The sequence below is a fragment of the Lepus europaeus genome, chromosome 4, assembly GCF_033115175.1.
Source record: "Lepus europaeus isolate LE1 chromosome 4, mLepTim1.pri, whole genome shotgun sequence".
Taxonomy (NCBI): Eukaryota; Metazoa; Chordata; class Mammalia; order Lagomorpha; family Leporidae; genus Lepus; species Lepus europaeus.
The window spans coordinates 164091410-164114267 of NC_084830.1; the positions used below are offsets into that span (position 1 = coordinate 164091410).

The following is a 22858-nucleotide window of genomic DNA, read 5'->3' on the forward strand; positions in this document are numbered from 1 at the left end:
CATAAGCTTTTGGAGGTGCCAGCTTACACTTCTGAGAACCCTAAATGACCTGTTAATGATAAATTTTCTTTTATGTAATTCCTGTAAAAACTTCCACTGAAAATCAGAGCTGAATAGTGATGCTAGGAGACTTTCATTTCTAAAAATACGGATCCGCTGGGGCCGGTGTCGTGGCATAGTGATTAAGTCAGCACCTGCAATGCTGGCATCCCATTGGGTGCCATTCAAATCCCGGCTGCTCCACTTGCAGTCCAGCTCTCTGCTAATGTCCTGGGAGAGCAGCTGAAGATTAACAGCCCAAGTGCTTGGGCCCCTGCACCCACCTGAGAGACCTGGAAGCTGCTGGCTTTGGCCTGGCACAGCCCCAGCCATTGCGGCCATCTGGGGAGTGAACCAGTGGTTGGAAGATTTCTCTGTCTCTGGCTCTCCGTCTCTCTGGAATTCTGCCTTTCAAATAAACAATAAGTCTTTTTTTTAAAATATGGGGGTACTGAGTTTCTCTCTGTTTACAACCAGCGAGCCAGGCACAGACCCGTGTGTCCAGGTGTGATAGCCCAGGGGTCCAGTGTCTGGCTCGGCCACCTCCTAGCTGCTTTCCTTGGGCCACTGGATGGAACATTCTGTATTTCCGTTGTGTGTGACTGTGTCTTGGTGCTGAGGGCTGACATGAAGACAAGCTCCGTGCCGTGGTCAGCTTTTTGTCTGCAGTAAAATGCCCAAGACAGCTGCTTGTGAAGAGGGGAGGTTTAATTCTGCCCACGGGTGCCGAGGGTCCCAGCCCCGTTGTTCCGGCTTCTGGTGTGGGGTGAGGACGGGTGTGGCAGCCAGCGTGCCAAGGGATGATTGCACGGTGACCAGGGTGCACCCAGCTCCGCTTCTACACCCAGCCGTCTTGTGAGGCCTCCCTCTGAGGGACCCTAGGCCCCCCAAGGCCCTCTCTCTGCCCCCCCCCCCCCGCAACGCCACCATAGCTGAAAGTTTCCACGCTCACCGTGCCTTCACCTTGCGTGACTCAAGTTTGGAGCTGCATCCCCTTCAAGCCACTGCACTGATCACGAATGGAAAGCCTGGGCTAGTCCCTGCTGGCGGCTGGGTTGGCGCTCAGTAAGCCTCAGTGTTACTGTGGTCATTCGGGTGTGTCCGTGTGTCCATGCCTTCCTCCTGAAGGCCAAGGCCACTGGGGCAAGTCTGCTCCCACAGAGTCCCGGCTGTTGTGCTGTGACTGACAGCTCTGGCCCCGCCCTTCACTCCCTGAGTCTCCTGCAGAGAGAGCTGTGTAGCCAGGAACCGGTCCCTGGTCCCCAGGCCTGGCTTGGGGGCACCTGCTCCTTTGGGTCTGCTGGCCCTGTTGACTGTCCTCTTTCTCTCCAGCGGGCTCTACCACTGTGCCAACGACCGCACCCGGTCCCCGAAGTTCCCCTGCACGCGTCGCCGGGCCCCCTCCTGCGGGAGCGACAATGATGCTGCACAGCCCCTGAGGAGGAGGTAAGCAGAGCCCAGCCTCTCCAGAGGCTCCTTCCGGCAGGGGCCTGGAGCACAGGCTCGCCCGCCTTCCTGGGCGTCACCAGGCCGGTGACTCTCCCAGCACCATCACTGCTGCTCCAGAGTGACAGGTGTGTCTCTGTACCTCGTAAAAATAGTCAGCCCCTGCAGGCGTGGGCTCTGCAGAGCAGGCTGGGCATGGAGAGGGTGCGAGATCGGGATGGCCTCCCAGCGAGGTTCCTGCCCCTCGCGGGTTGTAGGGACTGTGTCTTACCCTGGCCACCCACGTAACTGGCCTTTACCAGTAATTTTATAGCTACAGGAAGCTCCGGCCAGGGCGTCAGGTGAGCCTTGAGGCTTGATGTGCCTGCTGCGGGCTAGGAGCGGTGCGTTCTCGCCCGATTGATCTCTCCCAGAGCCTTCTTCCCCAGCTTCCTCGGACTGAGTCCGACTTCACCTTCTCACAGCTCAGGGCCAACAGGGGTTAGACGGAAAGGCAGGCCATGGTTGGCATCGGCTTGGGGTTTGTCCTGTTCCCAGCAGAGTGTGCTGTCTCCTCTCTGATTTGTCCGATAGCAACCCTGTGGGAACTGGCGTCTTTGTCCAGTCACGAGCAGTTCCAGCGGAGTTTGTGCTGGGAGTGGGGCCTAGCGTAAGAGTTGAGGCACAGAAGGCAGAGCGTGGTGTGGCCCAGGGGTCTGGGCTCCATCCCTGCCCTGTGCTGGAGCAGGGCACAGGGCCGGGGACTCCCCAGGGTGTAGAAGCTGCTCCCCCTCCAGCTGCTGGCGTTGCTGTAGATGCCATCTTGGATGCGGGGAGCCTCTGGTGGTGCTGCTGGAGGTGCTGCCAGCGTAGCCGAACCCTGGAGCCCTGGTGCTGGGCTGTGCGGGGTAGCCGAGGCCCTGGAGCCCTGCTCTGGGGTGTGCAGGGTAGCCGAGGCCCTGGAGCCCTGCTCTGGGGTGTGCGGGGTAGCCGAACCCTGGAGCCCTGCTCTGGGATGTGCGGGGTAGCCGAGGCCCTGGAGCCCTGCTCTGGGGTGTGCGGGGTAGCCGAGGCCCTGGAGCCCTGGAGCTAGGGTGTGCGGGGTAGCCGAGGCCCTGGAGCCCTGGAGCTAGGGTGTGCGGGGTAGCCGAGGCCCTGGAGCCCTGGTGCTGGGGTGTGCGGGGTAGCTGAGGCCCTGGAGCCCTGGTGCTGGGGTGTGCGGGGTAGCAGAGGCCCTGGAGCCCTGCTCTGGGGGGTGCGGGGTAGCCGAGGCCCTGGAGTCCTGCTCTGGGCTGTGTGGGAGTGCATGGCACCAGACCCAACTGCCCTTCTGCCTCTGGAGGGCACAGGAGGGAGCGCAGGGAAGTGCAGCTTCTGGCTTTCAGTCTTGGCAGTGACAGGGAGGCTTGAGGACACGGGCGGGGGCTGAGAAACACCTGGCCAGGGCCATCGTCTCAGGTTCACAGATGAGAAAACCAGAGCTTAGGGAGGTGACTGCTTTGTCCTGCGACCCAGGTCTGCAGGTCAGAAAAAGGCGCACGTGAAATCTGCATTTAAGCAAGACCCTGCCCGGCTCTCAGCTTTCTCCTCTGCTACAGCCATTAGCGTCCACGTGTGTTTGTGTGTGCATGCTTCTGTGCCACTGCATGCACACATGTCCCTGTGCCTGTGTGTGCCTTGTGTGCACACATATGCGTACATGTGTGTCTCTGATTTTTATCATTTTTCATCCTTGATTGTTAGTATGATTTATAAGCACTCCACAAATAAAATTAAAACATGTTAAGCAGATAACTGTTTTGATTTTAACACGTTTGAAAATGAATTTTCAAGGCTTGTTAAACTATGCAAACGTGGCCATCACTGTGTTACAAACTGATAGCACACAGTGCTGTGGAGCGTGCGCAGCCTAGCTGCAGACTTGCTGGCTTGTGCGCCGAGATGTGCCTTCTGCTGGCTTCCTGGAAGCGCAGACAGGAGCTTGTGAGGCCTGGACAGGGGCCCTCTCGTGGGTGTCATCAGGGAAAGGCTATTGTAATTTGCCCAGCAGAGAATCATTTTGCCCGAGTGGCCAGGGAGACTCCGTCTGGTTCTGCCCCTACTTGCAGGCCCTCTTCGATCCACTGGTCTGGAGGCGGAAGTCCGTTCTTCCCTCCGTCCTTGCCGCGCACAAAGCCCCGTGCCAGCCCATCCACTTCAGTGTCACATGCTCTTCCCTTGTCCTGGACACAGGTCCCTGCAGGCCGGATCGACTCTGACACTTACACCCAGCTTTGTCAGCTGCATATAAGAATCCCAAGGATGTAGGTTTGGAAATTCCTTTGTTGTCGGATGCCAGGGTAACATGCTTTGCCAAAGGCATCCAGATGCCTCGTTTTGTCAGCAGGGTGGCGTAAGCTCAGGTGCTGGCCAAGTCAGGACAGTGGCCCTCCACCTCTTTGGGTGACAGAAGCCTCCAGGGCTCTGATGAAACCTTGGGCTCGGTCCCTCAGGGACAAAGACCCACCCTGATGTGCCCATAGGCAGTTTCATGCTGTTTCCAGGGTTTATGGAGCCCCTCAAACCTGCTTGTGTGACATCCCTGCTCTAGAGAAAGCCATTGTAGTTCTGGGGTACAAAGTCCCTGCCCCTTCCTCCTCCGTCTTCAGACCCAGAGGGTTTACTGAGTGCTGTGTTCCCGGCAGTGTGTGTGACCACCCCGGACGAAACCCTGCCCCCTGGGTGAGCAGAGGTCTTGGGCGCCTGAGATCACGGTGCTTTGGGAAGGGCGTCTGGGCCGAGGGGGATTAACCTTGTAGGAACCAGGTCCGCCTGTCCTCAGTGAAGCCACTGGGAGCTGTGCACAAACAAGGCCCCTGTGCAGCCAGCGCCGATGGATGAGGGTTTCCAGAGCTGGATTCTTAAGCCAGGGTCTGACATGGAAGCACTCAGATAAGAAAGATTGTGCCAGCCAGGGCTAGGCATGTGCACAGCCTTGGGCTGGAAGGGAGCAGGGAGCAGCCAGGGAAAGGAAGGCAGACCGCTGTTGCTCAGGCTCTGAGAGCGAGCAGAATGTGCTAGAAATGAGCCCCTGGAGAAAGACGGGGCCAGAGAGGATGCTGGTTCTCAGAGCAGGGAGGGGAACCGCGTGGTTGCATTTGTGTTGGCCAAGATGACCCTCTGTCCTGTGGAGAGTGGTAACAGGGGACCCTGGGGATGGAGAGCCAGGCTGCAGACGGTCTGAGTGTTGGGCACTGGGGTGGGGCCGTGGGAGGTGTAAGCCAGGGAGTGGTCGAGAGCCGTTGGGAGGTCGCTGGGACTGGAAGGATCGCTCTGAGGGTGCAGGAGATGTGGAGAGTGAATCCCAGGCTTCTCTGATGGCAGGAGTTCAGGGGTGATGGCCGGGCGGGAGAGTCACCAGGACCCCGCAGCTTGAGAGGCTGTGAGCTCAGAGGTCACATGCGTGGGACCCTGGGCTCGGTGTCTGACCTGTCACACGCGTGGGACCCTGGGCTCAGTGTCTGACCTGTCACACGCGTGGGACCCTGGGCTCAGCGCCTGTGATGTCACACCTGTGGGACCCCGGGCTCAGCGCCTGTGATGTCACACCTGTGGGACCCTGGGCTCAGCGCCTGTGATGTCACACACCTGTGGGACCCTGGGCTCAGCGCCTGTGATGTCACACCTGTGGGACCCTGGGTTCAGCATCTGTGATGTCACACACCTGTGGGACCCTGGGCTCAGCACCTGTGATGTCACACACCTGTGGGACCCTGGGCTCAGCACCTGTGATGTCACACCTGTGGGACTCTGGGCTCAGCGCCTGTGATGTCACACACCTGTGGGACCCTGGGCTCAGCGCCTGTGATGTCACACACCTGTGGGACCCTGGGCTCAGCGCCTGTGATGTCACACCTGTGGGACCCTGGGCTCAGCACCTGTGATGTCACACACCTGTGGGACCCTGGGCTCAGCACCTGTGATGTCACACACCTGTGGGACCCTGGGCTCAGCACCTGTGATGTCACACACCTGTGGGACCCTGGGCTCAGCACCTGTGATGTCACACACCTGTGGGACCCTGGGCTCAGCGCCTGTGATGTCACACACCTGTGGGACCCTGGGCTCAGCGCCTGTGATGTCACACCTGTGGGAGCCTGGGCTCAGCACCTGTGATGTCACACCTGTGGGACCCTGGGCTCAGTGGCCAAGATGTCCCACGCATGGTTCCTCTGGGAAGCCCACATGCAGGCCATATGTGGGTTTAAGTCAGGAGCTAGGTTAGCCGTGTGAACTGAATGGGAGTTTCTTGGTGATGTTGGTTATAGTGTGTCTCAGAGATGAAGCAGCCTGGGTGGATGGTGTGGCCCAGGGATAAAGACCAAGCCGGTAGCAGTACCGTGAGAAAAGCCAGTGTTGGGGGGCTTGGTTGAAGAGTAGCTGGCAGAGGGGGCCGAGAAACTGCATCCCTGGGAAACACCCCAGGTAGTAGACCTCTGCCGGCCTGGGGGCGCCCTCCTCTCTGTACTCCCGAGTGCGCAGAGCCGGGCTGCTGCCTCCAGGCAGGAGGGTAGAGGCCATGCTCAGGGTGGACAGGTGCAAGAAGAGAGGCTGCCAGACCCCGATTTCACAACAGCCCCAAGAAGGGCCACCACTGCCCCCCGAGTGGCCCCACAGCCCAGGGGAGTGGGGAGTCCATGCCAAGTAAGCAGGACTGGGAGGAAAGGGGAGGGGAGAGGAGTGAACCCACAGATTGGCACCCAGGCTAGGATAGGGTGGGTGGAGAAGAGAGTCCAGGGCGTGTTCCTGGGCCCAGGGCCCACCATGCACCAAGGTGGGACAGGGTGGGTGGAGAGTCCAGGAGTGCTCCCGGGCCCAGGGCCCACTGTGCACCCAGGTGGGACAGGGTGGGTGGAGAGTCCAGGAGTGCTCCCGGGCCCAGGGCTCACCACACACCAAGGTGGGACAGGGTGGGTGGAGAGTCCAGGAGTGCTCCCAGGCCCAAGGCCCACCGCGCACCCAGGTGGGACAGGGTGGGTGGAGAGTCCAGGAGTGCTCCCAGGCCCAGGGCCCACTGTGCACCCAGGTGGGACAGGGTGGGTGGAGAGTCCAGGAGTGCTCCCGGGCCCAGGGCCCACCGTGCACCCAGGTGGGACAGGGTGGGTGGAGAGTCCAGGAGTGCTCCCGGGCCCAGGGCCCACCGTGCACCCAGGTGAGACAGGGTGGGTGGAGAGTCCAGGAGTGCTCCCGGGCCCAGGGCCCACTGTGCACCCAGGTGGGACAGGGTGGGTGGAGAGTCCAGGAGTGCTCCCGGGCCCAGGGCCCACCGTGCACCCAGGTGGGACAGGGTGGGTGGAGAGTCCAGGGCATGCTCCCGGGCCCAGGGCCCACCGCGCACCCAGGTGGGACAGGGTGGGTGGAGAGTCCAGGAGTGCTCCCGGGCCCAAGGCCCACCGCGCACCCAGGTGGGACAGGGTGGGTGGAGAGTCCAGGAGTGCTCCCGGGCCCAGGGCCCACCGTGCACCAAGGTGGGACAGGGTGGGTGGAGAGTCCAGGAGTGCTCCCGGGCCCAGGGCCCACCGCGCACCCAGGTGGGACAGGGTGGGTGGAGAGTCCAGGAGTGCTCCCGGGCCCAGGGCCCACCGTGCACCAAGGTGGGACAGGGTGGGTGGAGAGTCCAGGAGTGCTCCCGGGCCCAGGGCCCACCGTGCACCAAGGTGGGACAGGGTGGGTGGAGAGTCCAGGAGTGCTCCCGGGCCCAGGGCCCACCGCGCACCCAGGTGGGACAGGGTGGGTGGAGAGTCCAGGAGTGCTCCCGGGCCCAGGGCCCACCGCGCACCCAGGTGGGACAGGGTGGGTGGAGAGTCCAGGAGTGCTCCCGGGCCCAGGGCCCACCGCGCACCCAGGTGGGACAGGGTGGGTGGGGAGTCCAGGGCATGCTCCCGGGCCCAGGGCTCACCACGAACCCAGGTGGGACAGGGTGGGTGGAGAGTCCAGGGCATGCTCCCGGGCCCAGGGCCCACCGTGCACCCAGGTGGGACAGGGTGGGTGGAGAGTCCAGGAGTGCTCCCGGGCCCAGGGCCCACTGTGCACCCAGGTGGGACAGGGTGGGTGCAGAGTCCAGGGCATGCTCCCGGGCCCAGGGCTCACCACGAACCCAGGTGGGACAGGGTGGGTGGAGAGTCCAGGGCATGCTCCCGGGCCCAGGGCCCACTGTGCACCCAGGTGGGACAGGGTGGGTGGAGAGTCCAGGAGTGCTCCCGGGCCCAGGGCCCACCGCGCACCCAGGTGGGACAGGGTGGGTGGAGAGTCCAGGAGTGCTCCCGGGCCCAGGGCCCACTGTGCACCCAGGTGGGACAGGGTGGGTGGAGAGTCCAGGGTGTGCTCCCGGGCCCAGGGGATACTGTACGTCATGGCAGGGACACATTTTGTCCTTGTAACCATCCCAAGAGGAAACTAAGCCACAGGGTAGGAAAGTCACTTGTTCAAGTCACACAACTGGGGGGGAGGGTGTGTGTGAAGGTAACCACAAGGAGAGCAATGTCTGGAAGGGAGGGGTTCCAGAGGGTGCCCCAGGTGCGGCCGTGATGTGGGCTGCAGACTTGTGTTGGCAGAGGTCTCCAGGGAGATGAGGGGACTTGGAGCCGAGAGTGGTGAGGGTGTCCAGGTGGGAGCTGGCCGTGGTTACTCAGCCACCGTCAAGAGTTGCAGACCGCAGGATGGGGGCTGACCCTTGAGGGCTGGAGGGCAGCCCAGAGGCAGGTTGTGCGTGCAGTGTACACGGCACTGGGCTGTCGGCGGCCTGGAGCCAGCTGGTGTTGTGTTACCTCTCTGGGCTCTGTGGAGCTGGGTGTGTACGAGTGACTTAGGCGTTTGTGAGTGAACACGTGGCAGACGTTAAGTAATGAGCGAAAGTCGTTCTGCTGTGCTGTCCCCAGATGTTGGACAGTGCTCTGTCTTTGTCCCTGTCTTCCTTGCTCTCCAGGGCAATCCCTCAGCAGTGGTGTGGACTCAGAGGGGTCGAAGGGGTGGGAGACGGGCACAGAGGGGCAGAGGCTCGCAGGGTGAGCAGCACTTGCGGCTGACCGGGAGTGGGCTGTTTTTCCTTTGTGAGTGGCTGCTCTGAGTGTTGTACTGTAAACCAATCTCTCTCTCTCTGTCTCTGTCTCTCTCTCTCTGTCTCTCTCTCTAACATGCAAAATCCAGTTTTGGCTTCTGCCGCTGTCCGTCTCCCATTCTGTCACACCCCACCACTTTCTGCTTTTCTGTCCGCTGGGTTTCGGCGGGGCCCCTTGGTTTCCCGCGGCTCTCAGCACCTGCTCTGAAGCCTGGTGGCTTAGGGCGCAGCACTCTATCTTCTGTCCCCTGGGTTTCAGCAGGCCCCCTTGGTTTCCCGCGGCTCTCAGCACCTGCTCTGAAGCCTGGTGGCTTAGGGCGCAGCACTCTATCTTCTGTCCCCTGGGTTTCGGCGGGCCCCCTTGGTTTCCCGCGGCTCTCAGCACCTGCTCTGAAGCCTGGTGGCTTAGGGCGCAGCACTCTATCTTCTGTCCCCTGGGTTTCGGCGGGCCCCCTTGGTTTCCCGCGGCTCTCAGCACCTGCTCTGAAGCCTGGTGGCTTAGGGCGCAGCACTCTATCTTCTGTCCCCTGGGTTTCGGCGGGCCCCCTTGGTTTCCCGCGGCTCTCAGCACCTGCTCTGAAGCCTGGTGGCTTAGGGCGCAGCACTCTATCTTCTGTCCCCTGGGTTTCAGCGGGCCCCCTTGGTTTCCCGCGGCTCTCAGCACCTGCTCTGAAGCCTGGTGGCTTAGGGCGCAGCACTCTATCTTCTGTCCCCTGGGTTTCAGCGGACCCCCTTGGTTTCCCGCGGCTCTCAGCACCTGCTCTGAAGCCTGGTGGCTTAGGGCGCAGCACTCTATCTTCTGTCCCCTGGGTTTCAGCGGGCCCCCTTGGTTTCCCGCGGCTCTCAGCACCTGCTCTGAAGCCTGGTGGCTTAGGGCGCAGCACCCTATCTTGTGCAGTTCTGTGGACTGAATGCAGTTCCTGGCTGGCCTTGTTCAAGGTCTCACATGAGGCTGTGGTCAGACAGTGGCTGGAGCCATGTTGTCCAGCGAGCCGTTCTCTCTCTCTCTCAGTACGTGGGCTGGCCATGGCTCCTGCAGGTGGGCCCTGAGAGGAGGAAGATGCTCCTTGTCCTGTGCAGGCCGGCTCTGGAGCTGGACGACCATCTCCTGCTCCTCAGTCTAAAGCCAGGACCCCTGCAGGTTCAGGGCAGGGGGGATGGACTGCACCTGTGTCGCATCCACACGTGATACCAGGGCTGGGGACGGGGGGTGGACACAAGTTTACATCCATGTGTTGTCACCATGGATAGGGATGGGGGTGGACAGGGCTTTGTACCCAGGCGTAGTCACCAAAGACAGAGACAGGAGGTGGACATGGCTTTGCATCCATGCATAGTCACCATGGATAGGAACGGGGGTGGACATGGCTTTGCATCCATGCATAGTCACCATGGATAGGGACGGGGTGGACATGGCTTTGCATCCGTGTGTAGTCACCATGGGAGCTCACAGCTTTGCTGTGTCAGGGTTTTGTTGGAAAAGATTGATTTTTGAGGTCTTCTCTGGGAACATGATGACATCTGCCTTAATCTGCTTTCATGTTCCCCTGCATTGAAGTGTGCTGAGTTCAGAAACACTGCCTGGGAGAGGGCCGCTGTAGCGCTTTATGTCTGGATGAGTTACTGTACTGTATAGTTAACTGCAAGCGACCACCACGAACCCCTCTGTGATGTTCCATCTGTCATAAGCGTGGGTTTTTCTTCTGCTCTTTTCATTACCTCCAGGTCACGCTCACGCTGTAACACGAGCAGCGGCAGTGAGTCAGAAAATTCTAGCAGAGAACACCGGAAGAAGAGAAACAGGTAAAACACACGTCTTGTGATTCTCTGGAGCCCTGAAACAGGACGCTGCTGTGCGGGAGCCGAGTGTCCCGTGTCTGCAGGCCGCTTCCCTCATGCACGTTGGGGAAGAGCGTGGCGCTATTTTGAAACATTAATCGAGGAAACCTCAGTTCATTGAATTGATTTTTCTCGACTGTCAGGCAACTACAGAACTTGACAAGGAGGTCTCTTCTTACTTTTTAAATGTTCTTTAAATCAGTGTATGAGTGAATTCGTCCAGGGCTGGAAGGAAAGTTTACCATTTGTTGAGAGAGTCTTCTCTGAAGTGTAGTTTAAAATTATGTGACTTTATTTTACCCAAACAAAACCAAGACCTGACATTCTGTGGATCCCATAGTTGCAACCCCATGAACATATGAGAGATACCAGGTACTTGCATCCCAGCACGCACAAGTGAGCTACCAGGTGCTTTCACCCCAACACACACAGGTGAGCTACCAGGTGCTCTCATCCCAGCATGCACAGCACACACAGGTGAATTTCCAGGTGCTCTCATCCCAGCATGCACAGCACGCACAGGTGAGCTACCAGGTGCTCTCATCCCAGCATGCACAGCACACACAGGTGAGCTACCAGGGGCTCTGATCCCAGCATGCACAGCACGCACAGGTGAGCTACCAGGTGCTTACATCTCAATGCTCATAGGTGAGCTACCAGGTGCTCTCATCCCAGCATGCACAGCACACACAGGTGAGCTACCAGGTGCTCTCATCCCAGCATGCACAGCACGCACAGGTGAGCTACCAGGTGCTCTCATCCCAGCATGCACAGCACGCACAGGTGAGCTACCAGGTGCTCTCATCCCAGCATGCACAGCACGCACAGGTGAGCTACCAGGTGCTCACATCCCAGCATGCACAGCACGCACAGGTGAGCTACCAGGTGCTCTCATCCCAGCATGCACAGCACGCACAGGTGAGCTACCAGGTGCTCTCATCCCAGCATGCACAGCACGCACAGGTGAGCTACCAGGTGCTCTCATCCCAGCATGCACAGCACGCACAGGTGAGCTACCAGGTGCTCTCATCCCAGCATGCACAGCACACACAGGTGAGCTACCAGGTGCTCTCATCCCAGCATGCACAGCACGCACAGGTGAGCTACCAGGTGCTCTCATCCCAGCATGCACAGCACGCACAGGTGAGCTACCAGGTGCTCTCATCCCAGCATGCACAGCACGCACAGGTGAGCTACCAGGTGCTCTCATCCAGCATGCACAGCACGCACAGGTGAGCTACCAGGTGCTCTCATCCCAGCATGCACAGCACGCACAGGTGAGCTACCAGGTGCTCTCATCCAGCATGCACAGCACGCACAGGTGAGCTACCAGGTGCTCTCATCCAGCATGCACAGCACGCACAGGTGAGCTACCAGGTGCTCTCATCCCAGCATGCACAGCATGCACAGGTGAGCTACCAGGTGCTCTCATCCAGCATGCACAGCACGCACAGGTGAGCTACCAGGTGCTCTCATCCAGCATGCACAGCACACACAGGTGAGCTACAAGGTGCTCTCATCCCAGCATGCACAGCACGCACGGGTGAGCTACCCCAGCATGTGCAGGTGAGTCGAGGGCATCAATCAGCGTCTCTGAATCCCTGTCTAGAGTTGTTGGTGACATCATTAGCATGTGCTCAGCCTGGTGGGGGCTTCCTGCTCTGACCAGCTCTTCCTGGTTCCAAGATACTTACCTGAAAGCAGCCAGGGTTGACGAGGGTAACAGAATGAGCCTGGGGTTGGGCGTTGGAGGTCTTGGCTGTCTGTCCTGGTTTCCAGCCCTGTGGCTCTCCCCAGCCCCTCCCCAAGGACATTTGGCGGTGCCTGGAGATGTTTGTCATGTCACCCTTGGGTGGGGGCTGCTGCTGGCCAGGGCTGTTGCTGATACCCTGTGGTGCCCGGGATGGTCTAAGATGGATGCGCCGTGTGGAGCCCCTGCTTTCACTTTGTGTGCAGCTCTGGCCTGGCGCCTCACGGTTCTGGGCTGTCTTCTCTTCTGTAGAACGAGGACGCTGGGCTGAACGGGGCCTCGTGCTGGGCATGAAAGCAGCCGGCCGCCCCCTCCAGGTACAGACTGTACCCGTAGCCCAGCTGGCGGGGTCAGAGCCCCTCTCTGTCGAGGACAGCTGTCTCCAGGGGTCTCTCGCTAAGGCCTGGGATAAACCGAGAGGGGAGGCCTCAGACCCCCTGCACTCCCACCTCTCTCTAAGAGACCGCGGCCTGGAGAGGAGGCGACTTGGGGGCAGATTCGCTTTTCAGCCACCCTGAGTCGGAGATGTGTTGGTGGAGTCTGCATGGGCACTGGGACGCGGTTGCCCTCGCACGTTTTTCCTGGTGGATTTTCCTCGTTTAACACACGGGCCGTCTCCGGCAGGCCTGAGGCCACACGCTGGGTGGGAGTGTGGTTCCTGTACACAGAGGAGCCCGTGGGTGTTTCAGCTGCTTTATGGTTCCATGAATGACGGTTTGAACATCTCCCATTTGGCGTGAAGAGAAACTACAGTTCATGAGAGAACGTCTACGAATCAGCAGCACCCGAAGCAGGCTTCTAACAGCCGTGGCAGAAACTCGATGGCCGCCGGCTCGGGAGGGCTGACGTCAGAAACCAGGAGTGCTGCTCAGTTCAGCTTCACTTTCAGGAAAGTTCAGCCGAGAATAAGCACCTGTGCCTGCCCCCGCCCCCACCCCTGCCCCGGGCCTGGGGCTCCCCGCAGGGCCTCCCTGCCCCGTGTTGAATGTTCCTGTTCTGTTCGGGCCCCTCTCGGGCGTCCCTGGGGCTGCCCTCTGCTCCCCACTTGTTGCTCCTTCTCTGCCTTCCACTGTCGGGGGTACGCCCTGCGGTTTGCTGGGCGCTGAGGTTTGAGAGCCTTTACGGCCAGGAACTGGGGAGTGGCGTTGTCAGCTGAGAGCACAGCGCCCTGCCTGCCTTCTGGGCGTGTGTCCTCCCCTCCACCCCCGCCTCCCTTGCCTGGTCCCTTTCCTTCTCTTTCCCGGGCTTCCTCCCCACTGCCTCCCGTCCTCTGTCTTCTCTGAGCTCCGTGTCCACGAAGGAGCCAGGCTCAGGGGCATCACGGCGGTCGCGGTTCTGCCTGTGGGCCCCCTCATTTAACTAGTACGGAGCTTAGCGCCCATCTTTACGGTGGGCGAGGGACTGAGCTCCGACCTGTGTTGCTGAGCGAGTCACGTGGGGGTCACGTGGAACCTTGGAGGTACAGTGCTCTGGGGTCAGACACAGATGTCCCAAGCCCAGTTCTGGCGTCACTGCCTTGTCTCCCCTGTGCTCTCTGCCTCCTTCTGCCTTTCCTGCTTCACTTTGGGTCCTGTCTCCTGTTCTCCCACCTTTACTGACTTCGCACATCGACTTATTTTACACCACGTGTTCTTATTTTTATTCACTTGAGAGGCAGAGAGGGAGGGGGGGGAGGGGGAGCTCCCCCGTCTGCTGATTCGCTTCCCCAAATGCCTGAGCAGCTGGGACGGGACAGGGCTGGAACCAGAGCCAGGAGTTCCATCCGGGTCTCCCATGTAGTGGCAGAAACCCGACTGCTTGAGCTGCCCCTGCTGCCTCCCAGGGTCTACATGGCAGGAGGCTGGGCTCGGGAGCCAGGGCCAGGCACTGTGGTATGGAGTGTGGGCATCTCATCCACGAGGCTTAGTGCTGCCCCCGTTTCAGGCTTTCTTAATCTTTGACTCCTGTTTAAGTTTTAGGGGCCTCGTGTGTAAAACTGCGTGTGCTTCAAGTCCACAGTGTGCCGGAGGCCCAGTCGGTAGTCTCTAGCAGATCCAGAGGGCTGTTCATGCAGGATGCACTGTGCTCTAACCGTGAAGGGTAGGCTGGCATTGGGGAAGCTATGCTCATTGATGAAACAATTGGTTCAGTTACAATCATCAAACTGGAGCTTCCTAAGGGCAGGCACTATGAAGTCAGTGACCTGGGTGGATGTTAGCTGGTGTGGAACTCTCTCTGGTGTCCCTGAGGGTAGGGGGCAGTTTCTGTGGCTGAAATTTCTGCCCTGTAGCCAACAGGGATGGTGCATCCGAGGAGGACAAGTATAGAGGACAGTGGTCTTGGGGGATCCTGCTGGGAGCACCTTGCTTGTCTTTGCACCACAGGGAGAATGAATGTGTTTGTGGTGTCAGCACACTCAGGCCAGTGCACACGTCATCTGCAAAACTTGAAAACAGCCTTTTCCCTCCTGCTCTGCTCCGGGTCAGGGGCTGCAGACAAGGGCACCATTGTAGGTGTGGAGCAGGCCAGGCTGGCTGTGCGGCAGGTGCACGAGTGTCCGATTTCCACCTTCACAGGGCGGACAAGACCTGGACGTGGAGATGGGTGGTTTGGGGCCTCCAGAGCATAGCCAAGTGGGCAGCACTGGGGAATCCTGCCGGATCGCCGAGGGGGTTTCAGATAGGAAGCACAGGGGCGTTGGAAAGGATGTTTGCACAGAGTGGCTATTTTAGTTCGGGGAGCATAAGCAGTGAGAGAGACGAAAGCACTTGTAAGAGCAAATATGCATAATTCACTGGTGGTGCGGAAGGTGGGCAAAGCAAATGAATTTTTTGCTTGCTGGTCTTAAGGGAGAATGTGGACAGGTGGCCAGAACCACATACATTTCTCCAGGGGAGAAAAACTACCGGGATACAAAAGCTGAAGACACAAAGTGCGCGCCGTCGATGAGCACGGTCACAGCAGCAGGACCTGCCTGTTTAGTTGCAGCGGTGCAGTGGCCACCTGGGCTGTGTGCACAGATGAAGAGGCTGCTTCAGTGTCGGACAGGCTGGGGAGAAAATGCGAACAGGGAAGCATTCAGTTGTTGGGTTTTTAAGATTTATTCAGAGAGAGAGGGAGAGACAGAGATCTTCCATCTGCTGGCTTGTTCCCATTGGCCGGAGCAGCCGGGGCTGGGTGAGGCCAAAGCCAGGAGCTTCATCCAAGTTTTCCGAATGGATGCAGGAGCCCAAGCGCTTGGACCATCTTCTGTTTTTCCAGGTGCCTTAGCAGGGACCTGGATCAGAAATGGCACAGCTGGGACATGAACTGGCACCCAGATGGAATGTGGGTGTTGTGGGCAGTGCCTTAACCCACTGTGCCACAATGCCACACCCTTCCTTACACATTAATTAATAAACAGAAGCCTTGTGTGATACCCTACCTACCACAGGTACAGATGGGGCAGTCTCAGAATATGATAAATGTAGGCTTACTGGATCCAAAGGCACAGTGGAGAAGCGTTGGGTGGGCTCCTGAGGTTCATTTTTTTTTTTTTTTTTTTTTGTACAGGGGCAGAGTTAGACAGTGAGAGAGAGAGAGACAGAGAGAAAGGTCTTCCTTCTGTTGGTTCATCCCCCAAATGGCCACTACGACCGGCGTGCTGTGCCGATCTGAAGCCAGGAGCCAGGTGCTTCCTCCTGGTCTCCCATGCAGGTGTGGGGCCCAAGCACTTGGGCCATCCTCCACTGCCTTCCCAGGCCACAGCAGAGAGCTGGACTGGAAGAGGAGCAACCGGGACAGAATCCGGCGCCCCGACCGGGACTCGAACCCGGTGTGCCAGTGCTGCAGGGGAGGATTAGCCTAGTGAGCCGCGGCGCCCGCCAAGGTTCACTTTTAAATGCAACATTTCAAAAAAGTACTCCACAGTATTAGCTGCAGTATATTCCTCCCCCCACCCCGCCTCAGGACTTGAATGGCTGTGACGTGAGAGCGCGTGTTACCTTCTCAAAGGTACTACGTCAGTACAGCGCCTGCAGTACTTTATTCTTCATGATGTAAATCTCTACCTCCAAATTAAACTGTAGCAGGAAAAGAGCAAAAACGCAGAAATCACTAATAAGCCCTGTGTATCCCGGACCCAGGAGTACGTAGACTCAGTACAGAGGACGCGTGTCTCCCATTCACGGCTGTGAGAGCCCAGTGTCCTTGGTGCCAGGGCTCCAGGCAGCGCCTGTGTCTCCTGCAGAGTCTGTCGGTGGAGGAGGTGACACGTCCCTGCTTGTAATGAGGGCCTGTTAACCAGAGCCCTTTTGTCAGCGTGCAATGTCACAGCCGCCCCACCCAGCACTCAGGAGGCCCTGCGGCTCTGCGGCTCTGAGCCGGCCTTACATTTTTAATGCACCTGGTGGAATATTAATGAAGTGGCGTTCCCGGGAGAGGGCGCCTGTGGCCATGGGATACTAACTGGGACGGTTTCACTTTCCAGTTAGAAAAACAGAAGTTAAAGATGCGTGGTATCATCTGAGATCATTTCTCACTAAGTTCTTATTACCAGAAAGGTGGGAGAGAGAGAGGGCTTCTGTCTCGGGAGCTTTTATTCTTGACCTGAGTGTCAGGGTAGACTCCACCAGCAGGCGAGGATGACTGTGTCTGGGCGGGAAGGGCTGCTCTTCCAGTGCAGAGGAACTGTGGTAGCCATGAGGAGCAGGCAGTCGGCCCAGATTGGGACTCTGATCAAGTCACCCATTTCTCACATTCCCGGCTCTTGATTCATTCCTCAGATGCTTCTGAGGGCTGGGGCTGAGGCTGGGCCGGGGCTGGGCTGGGGCTGAGGCTGGGGCTGAGGCTGGGCCGGGGCTGGGCTGGGGCTGAGGCTGAGGCTGGGGCTGGGCCCGGGCTGGGCTGGGGCTGAGGCTGGGCCGGGGCTGGGCCGGGGCTGGGCCGGGGCTGGGCCGGGGCTGGGGCTGAGGCTGGGGCTGGGGCTGAGGCTGGGGCTGAGGCTGGGGCTGGGGCTGGGGCTGGGGCTGGGGCTGGGGCTGGGGCTGGGGCTGAGGCTGGGGCTGGGGCTGAGGCTGGGGCTGGGGCTGGGGCTGGGGCTGGGCTGAGGGCTGGGGCTGAGGCTGGGCCGCGGCTGGGCTGGGGCTGGGGCTGAGGCTGGGCCGCGGCTGGGCTGGGGCTGGGGCTGAGGCTGGGGCTGGGGCTGGGCTGAGGGCTGGGGCTGAGGCTGGGCCGCGGCTGGGCTGGGGCTGGGGCTGAGGCTGGGCCGCGGCTGGGCTGGGGCTGGGGCTGAGGCTGGGCCTGGGGCTGGGCCGGGGCTGGGGCTGGGGCTGGGGTTGAGGCTGGGGCTGAGGCTGGGCCTGGGGCTGGGCTGGGGCTAGGCTGAGGGCTGGGCCGGGGCTGGGCTGGGGCTGGGCTGGGGCTGGGGCTGGGCTGGGGCTGAGGCTGGGGCTGGGGCTGGGGCTGGGCTGGGGCTGAGGCTGGGGCTGGGGCTGGGCTGGGGCTGGGCTGAGGCTGGGGCTGAGGCTGGGGCTGGGCTGGGGCTGAGGCTGGGGCTGGGGCTGAGGCTGGGGCTGGGCTGGGGCTGAGGCTGGGCCGCGGCTGGGCTGGGGCTGAGGCTGGGCCGCGGCTGGGCTGGGGCTGAGGCTGGGGCTGAGGCTGGGGCTGGGCCCGGGGCTGGGCCCGGGCTGGGCTGGGGCTGGGCCGGGGCCGGGGCTGGGGCTGAGGCTGGGCCGCGGCTGGGCCGGGGCTGGGCTGGGGCTGGGCCGCGGCTGGGCCCGGGCTGGGCTGCGGCCAGAGCTAGGAGCCGAGAGCTCAGTCCAGGTCTCCTGTGTGGTGGCAGGGACTCAGTTATTGAGTTTCCACCACTGCCTCCCAGAGTGCACCTAATAGGAAGGTGGAGTCGGGTGGAGCCAGGTCTTGAACCCAGGAACCCAGTGTGGGATGTGGCTGTCTAACGGCTGGGCTAAACGCACCCTTCTCTGTGATTGTCTGAGTTAGGCCTCAACCTTGTAGGTAGGTCTGACCTCTCAGAAATGTTAAAAGGTCTTGACTTCCTGATAAAAGATTTCACAGTAGGGGCCAGTGTTCTGGCTGGTGTAGCAGGTTAAGCCACCACCTGACACCAGCATCTGTTATCAGGGCACAGGTTCGAGTCCCAGCTGCTCCACTTCCATAATGTGCCTGAGAACACAGTGGATGATGGCCTAAGTGCTTGTCTCTCTCTCTCTCTAATTTACCTTTCAAATAAATAAATTAATCTTTTAAAAAATGATTTCACATTGTAAAATGTGGTCCTGCGCATGACCTGGGCGGCACTGTCACTGAGAATGGGGCTCTGGGTTTATGTCTTGTCCCAGCCCCAGCTGTCCAGGCCTGGGTTCCTACAGGAGGGGCAGTCCCACCTTGCCTACCAGAAGCCTTCCTATTGCCTTTCTGTCCTGAAAATCCTAATCCTTCAGTCCTGGTGGATCATTCACTGTCACTTTGGACAGGGGATGACTTGGTTGTGTTCTGGCCGTGAGCATGTGTGTAGTACATACACACACACACACAGGTGAACACATATGCATATACTCAGCATTTTCCAATGGGAGTGTTTGTTTCAAAGAATGATTAATAACTACAACCTCAGGTGCTCCCACTGTCATAGCATTGTGTGTTCAGTTTTAACTGGGTCTGTGCTTGTGAGGGGGGAGAGGGGCTCCGTTCTTAAATCTGTGGAAAGTACCAGGACTGCATCCTGTCCACGTCCAGATAATGTGGCTGGAGGGGACCTGAGCAAGGGAGCAGGTGCCTGCCGTGATTGGAGTGGGTCACAGGCTGTTGTTGCCTAACGCAGTCGAGAGTGGTTCAAACAGCTTCTTCCCCAGCTTCTTCCCCATGCGATGCTGGTCTTTTCAGCTCGCATTTGCTGTGAATTATCTCTGCTTAAATGGCTGTGGAATGAGTGGGTGCCGGGCGCCTGCACGTTTGTAAACAGGTCCTGACGTCATGCACAGTCCCTGCGCAGGGCTCTTCAGAGGGCGCAGGGACTCCGGGCTCTCTGGTCTCCTCCTGCTGTCTTGGAGCCGGCTGCCCTGCCACTGCAGCCCTGTGGGTGCCTGGCCATCGCGGGGGAGGGACGCTGACTGGCGCAGCTTCCTGAGGAGCCGCTCAGATGACAGGGCCCCAGTTTCCCCAAGACCCCCTCGGGTGTCCCCACGTCACTCGAGCCTTCCGTGGCGACAGTGTCCACAGGCTCCTCCAGTGCTTGCTGCATAGGGCCCGGCCCCCCCCCCCCCCCTCTCCTCGCCCTCTCCTCCTTCTGGAAGGACTCCATGCAGCACACGTCCAGGACTTCTACAGGACAGACCTGCGGTGGCCTTCATCACAGAGCGCTTAGACTGGAATTGGTTGTTGGCGCTTACCAAAGCAGACCTGTGGATTGTTGAGGATTTGGTTCCCTCCTGTGGTCTCACACAGCAGCCACCTGTGTCCCCGCCCCCCCCCGCCCCCCCCATGCCCAGTGCTTCCTCCTTTCCCGTTCCTGGCTGGGCCCCGGCCGTGTGCAGGGTGACCACGTGAGTGGCCCTGGTGGGAACGCTGTGTACTCAGGTAGCTGCGAGTGCGCCGTCCACCATGATGAACGCCAGTGTTCTATTGTAAAACAGTGAGAATTATCCTTGGCACCTGTTGTCCATGGAAACTTGAACAATTACTGTGACTTCGTAAGAGCTCATTAAAGAGAAATTTTACTACTGTTTTAAGTAGCACTTTTCAAAAAATGATTTTGTTTCACGGTGTAAGATTAGCAGTGTAGCAGACACCATAGTTTCTTTAGTCAAAACGTAAAGATATTTTACATTATTGTATTTTGCATGTCTTTTTCTGAGATTTTTAAGATGGAAGTCTGAAAATAAGTAATATGTATTTACATTATATGAATATTATAATTTTGTGTGTGTATATCTATACATGTGAGGGCACTTCAAAAACATTTGTGGAAAGATGAAATTAAAATGTTTATTTTCATGCAAAAATGTTTAAATCTTTGCACAGTTTTTTTTTTTTTTTGACAGGCAGAGTTAGTCAGTGAGAGAGAGAGAGACAGAGAGAAAGGTCTTCCTTTTGCTGTTGGTTCACCCTCCAGTGGCCGCCGCGGCTGGCGTGCTGCGGCTGGTGCATTGCGCTGATCCGAAGCCAGGAGCCAGGTGCCTCTCCTGGTCTCCCATGCGGGTGCAGGACCCAAGGACTTGGGCCATCCTCCACTGCCCTCCCAGGCCATAGCAGAGAGCTGGCCTGGAAGAGGGGCAACCGGGACAGAATCCAGCGCCCCGACCGGGACTAGAACCTGGTGTGCCGGTGCCACAGGCAGAGGATTAGCCTATTGAGCTGCGGCGCTGGCCACATAGTTTTTTATAATACACATTTCCACAAACTTTTTGAAGACCCCTGTGTGTGCATATCTCATCTCCTATGCATATATTAATCCAGTCGGTACATTCTTAGCTTTCATGATTATAATACAATTGCTGCTGCTTAAGTAGGTCTTCAAGCAAGTTTGGGGTGAGCAGCAAACAAGGTACACGTATGCGTGTTAACCTCCGGTAATGGCTTTTCTTTTCAGAGTACGGCAGGAGAATGACATGATTGACTCAGCGCCTCAGTGGGAAGCTGTACTAAGGAGACAGAAAGAGAAGAACCAAGTGGACCCCACCAACCGGCGATCCAGACATCGGTCCCGCTCGTACGTGGACCCCTTCCTACCTTGATTCAAAAGACTGCTCTTGGCAGCGGGGGTTGTTCATGGAAGTTAGGCCCAGCCTGGGACGTCTGAGTCTTGTGTGCAAGTGCCTGGTTTGAGGCACAGCTCTGCTCCTGGTCCCAGCTGCCTGCTGATGTGCACCCTGGGAGGCAGCAGGGGATGGCTCAGATGCTTGGCAGTGTGCTTGGTGCAGCGTGCAGGTGCCCTGCGCTGTCACGTGGTTCGGTTCAGTCTCGGTCAGCCCACTGTGTACTTGTCACATTTGCCTTCCTTCCTTTGTGACATCCGTGGACTATATTTGGAGCGTAGAAGCTGGAGCACAGCTGAATCAAAATGTCATGAAAACAAGGCTATCAACACCGTATGTTTGCTTAGTTTTGTGTTGTTTTTAAACACAAGCATTCTCAGCTGAATCCGTAGGAGCTGTCTGCTGTCAGCCGGAGCCAGGCTGTTGCTGAAACACCTGCTGCTCCTCTCAGCTGGGGACTGCGGGGCTCTCGGAATCTCATTCCAAACTGAGCCAGATGTGAGTGTCTTCTGGCCGAGTCACCCTCTGGGCATTGGTCAGTGAGCGATTCATTCCGCCCCAGGCTGGGATTTGTGCATTCCTCCTGTTGCTAGGCAATAATGCTGTGTGAGCACAGTTACCCCTTGACAGTGAGACTGCTGGACTTGCAAATCAGCTCTCTGCGAACTGGTAACATTTATAGACATACATACACATTGACACATACGCACACGTACATGCATACACATTATACATACACATATACTCAGATGTTTATATACATACACATAAATACACACATATATACTCATGTGTGCACACCCACACATACACACATATACACACATGCATGAATGAACACGTATATACATGACCATCCATGCATACACACATGTCTGTATGCACATACATGTATACATACATGCACGTGTATACACCTGTACATGTATGTATTTAAATCTCTGCATCATCAACATTTATACTCCCCGATCCCATTGCTGTTCACACCATGGGCCCCTTCACGAGATCTGGACGGTGGCTGTGGTGAGGGGCCCGCTGTGGCTCACCTCACTGGAGTGGCAGGAGGAACTCGTGACTCAGGGCAGTGGAAGGGCAGTGGAGGGCAGTGGAGGGCAGTGGAGGGCAGTGGAAGGGCCGTGGAGGGCCGTGGAGGGCCGTGGAGGGCAGTGGAAGGGCAGTGGAGGGCAGTGGAGGGCCGTGGAGGGCCGTGGAAGGGCCGTGGAGGGCCGTGGAGGGCCGTGGAGGGCCATGGGAGGGCCGTGGAGGGCCGTGGAGGGCAGTGGGAGGGCAGTGGAGGGCAGTGGAAGGATGTCGGGAGTTGATGCAGAGACAAAGCAGGTAGGAGGTGGGCAGCCCCAGGGGAGCCAGCGGGGGCAGGCGGGCTGTGAGTGGCAGATGAGGTTAACCCCCAGCCCTCTGCATGCATGGGACTCTAGGGGACACTGCTCCGTCTCGGATGTGGTAGCAGAGCGTGGCTTTCCCTGTCACGGAAAACCTGCGGTGGCTGCAAAGCAGAGGGCGCCCCCCGGAGTATTCACGACTCCCCTGACCGACCTGTCACTCACTGTAACAGAAGTTAGTCAAAGCAGGGGGTTTACCTGTGGGAGCCTTGTCTCCCTGCAAGTGCAGAGCCCGTGCTCCGGGGTACCTGGCAGTAGCAGGTGCGGGAATGCCTGCTCCACGCAGGTCTTCCGTCTTTGGTTTTCTCTTCTTGCTCATTTTGGCTTTTGCAGGAGGCCTGGGGTGGTATCTCCTTGTGGTTTTAATTAGTATTTCCTGGTTACTAGCGATGTGGATTACGTTTTTTTGCTTATCATATATATGTAGTTTTTAATTGTTCAAGTTGTTGCCCACTTTTAACTGGGCTTTTAAAATTATTTATTTGTAGTTTTTTTTTTTTCATAGAATTCTTTATAGACTGGATATAAATACTCCTTTGTGTGTCAGACGAATACGTCTTTCCAGGCTATGATTTGC

The 22858-nt window shown here is 58.5% G+C and overlaps 1 protein-coding gene across 1 annotated transcript in view; it reads left to right on the forward strand.

Moving 5' to 3' along the window:
• The window catches only part of EPB41L4A (erythrocyte membrane protein band 4.1 like 4A), a 208259-nt gene that overhangs the window by 171925 nt on the left and 13476 nt on the right, over positions 1-22858 (forward strand). Inside the window, exons 15-17 of the mRNA XM_062189328.1 lie at positions 1372-1485; positions 10286-10363; positions 20716-20835. Of these exons, the coding sequence (XP_062045312.1) occupies positions 1372-1485; positions 10286-10363; positions 20716-20835 (312 nt within the window). The remainder of the gene's footprint in view (positions 1-1371; positions 1486-10285; positions 10364-20715; positions 20836-22858) is intronic.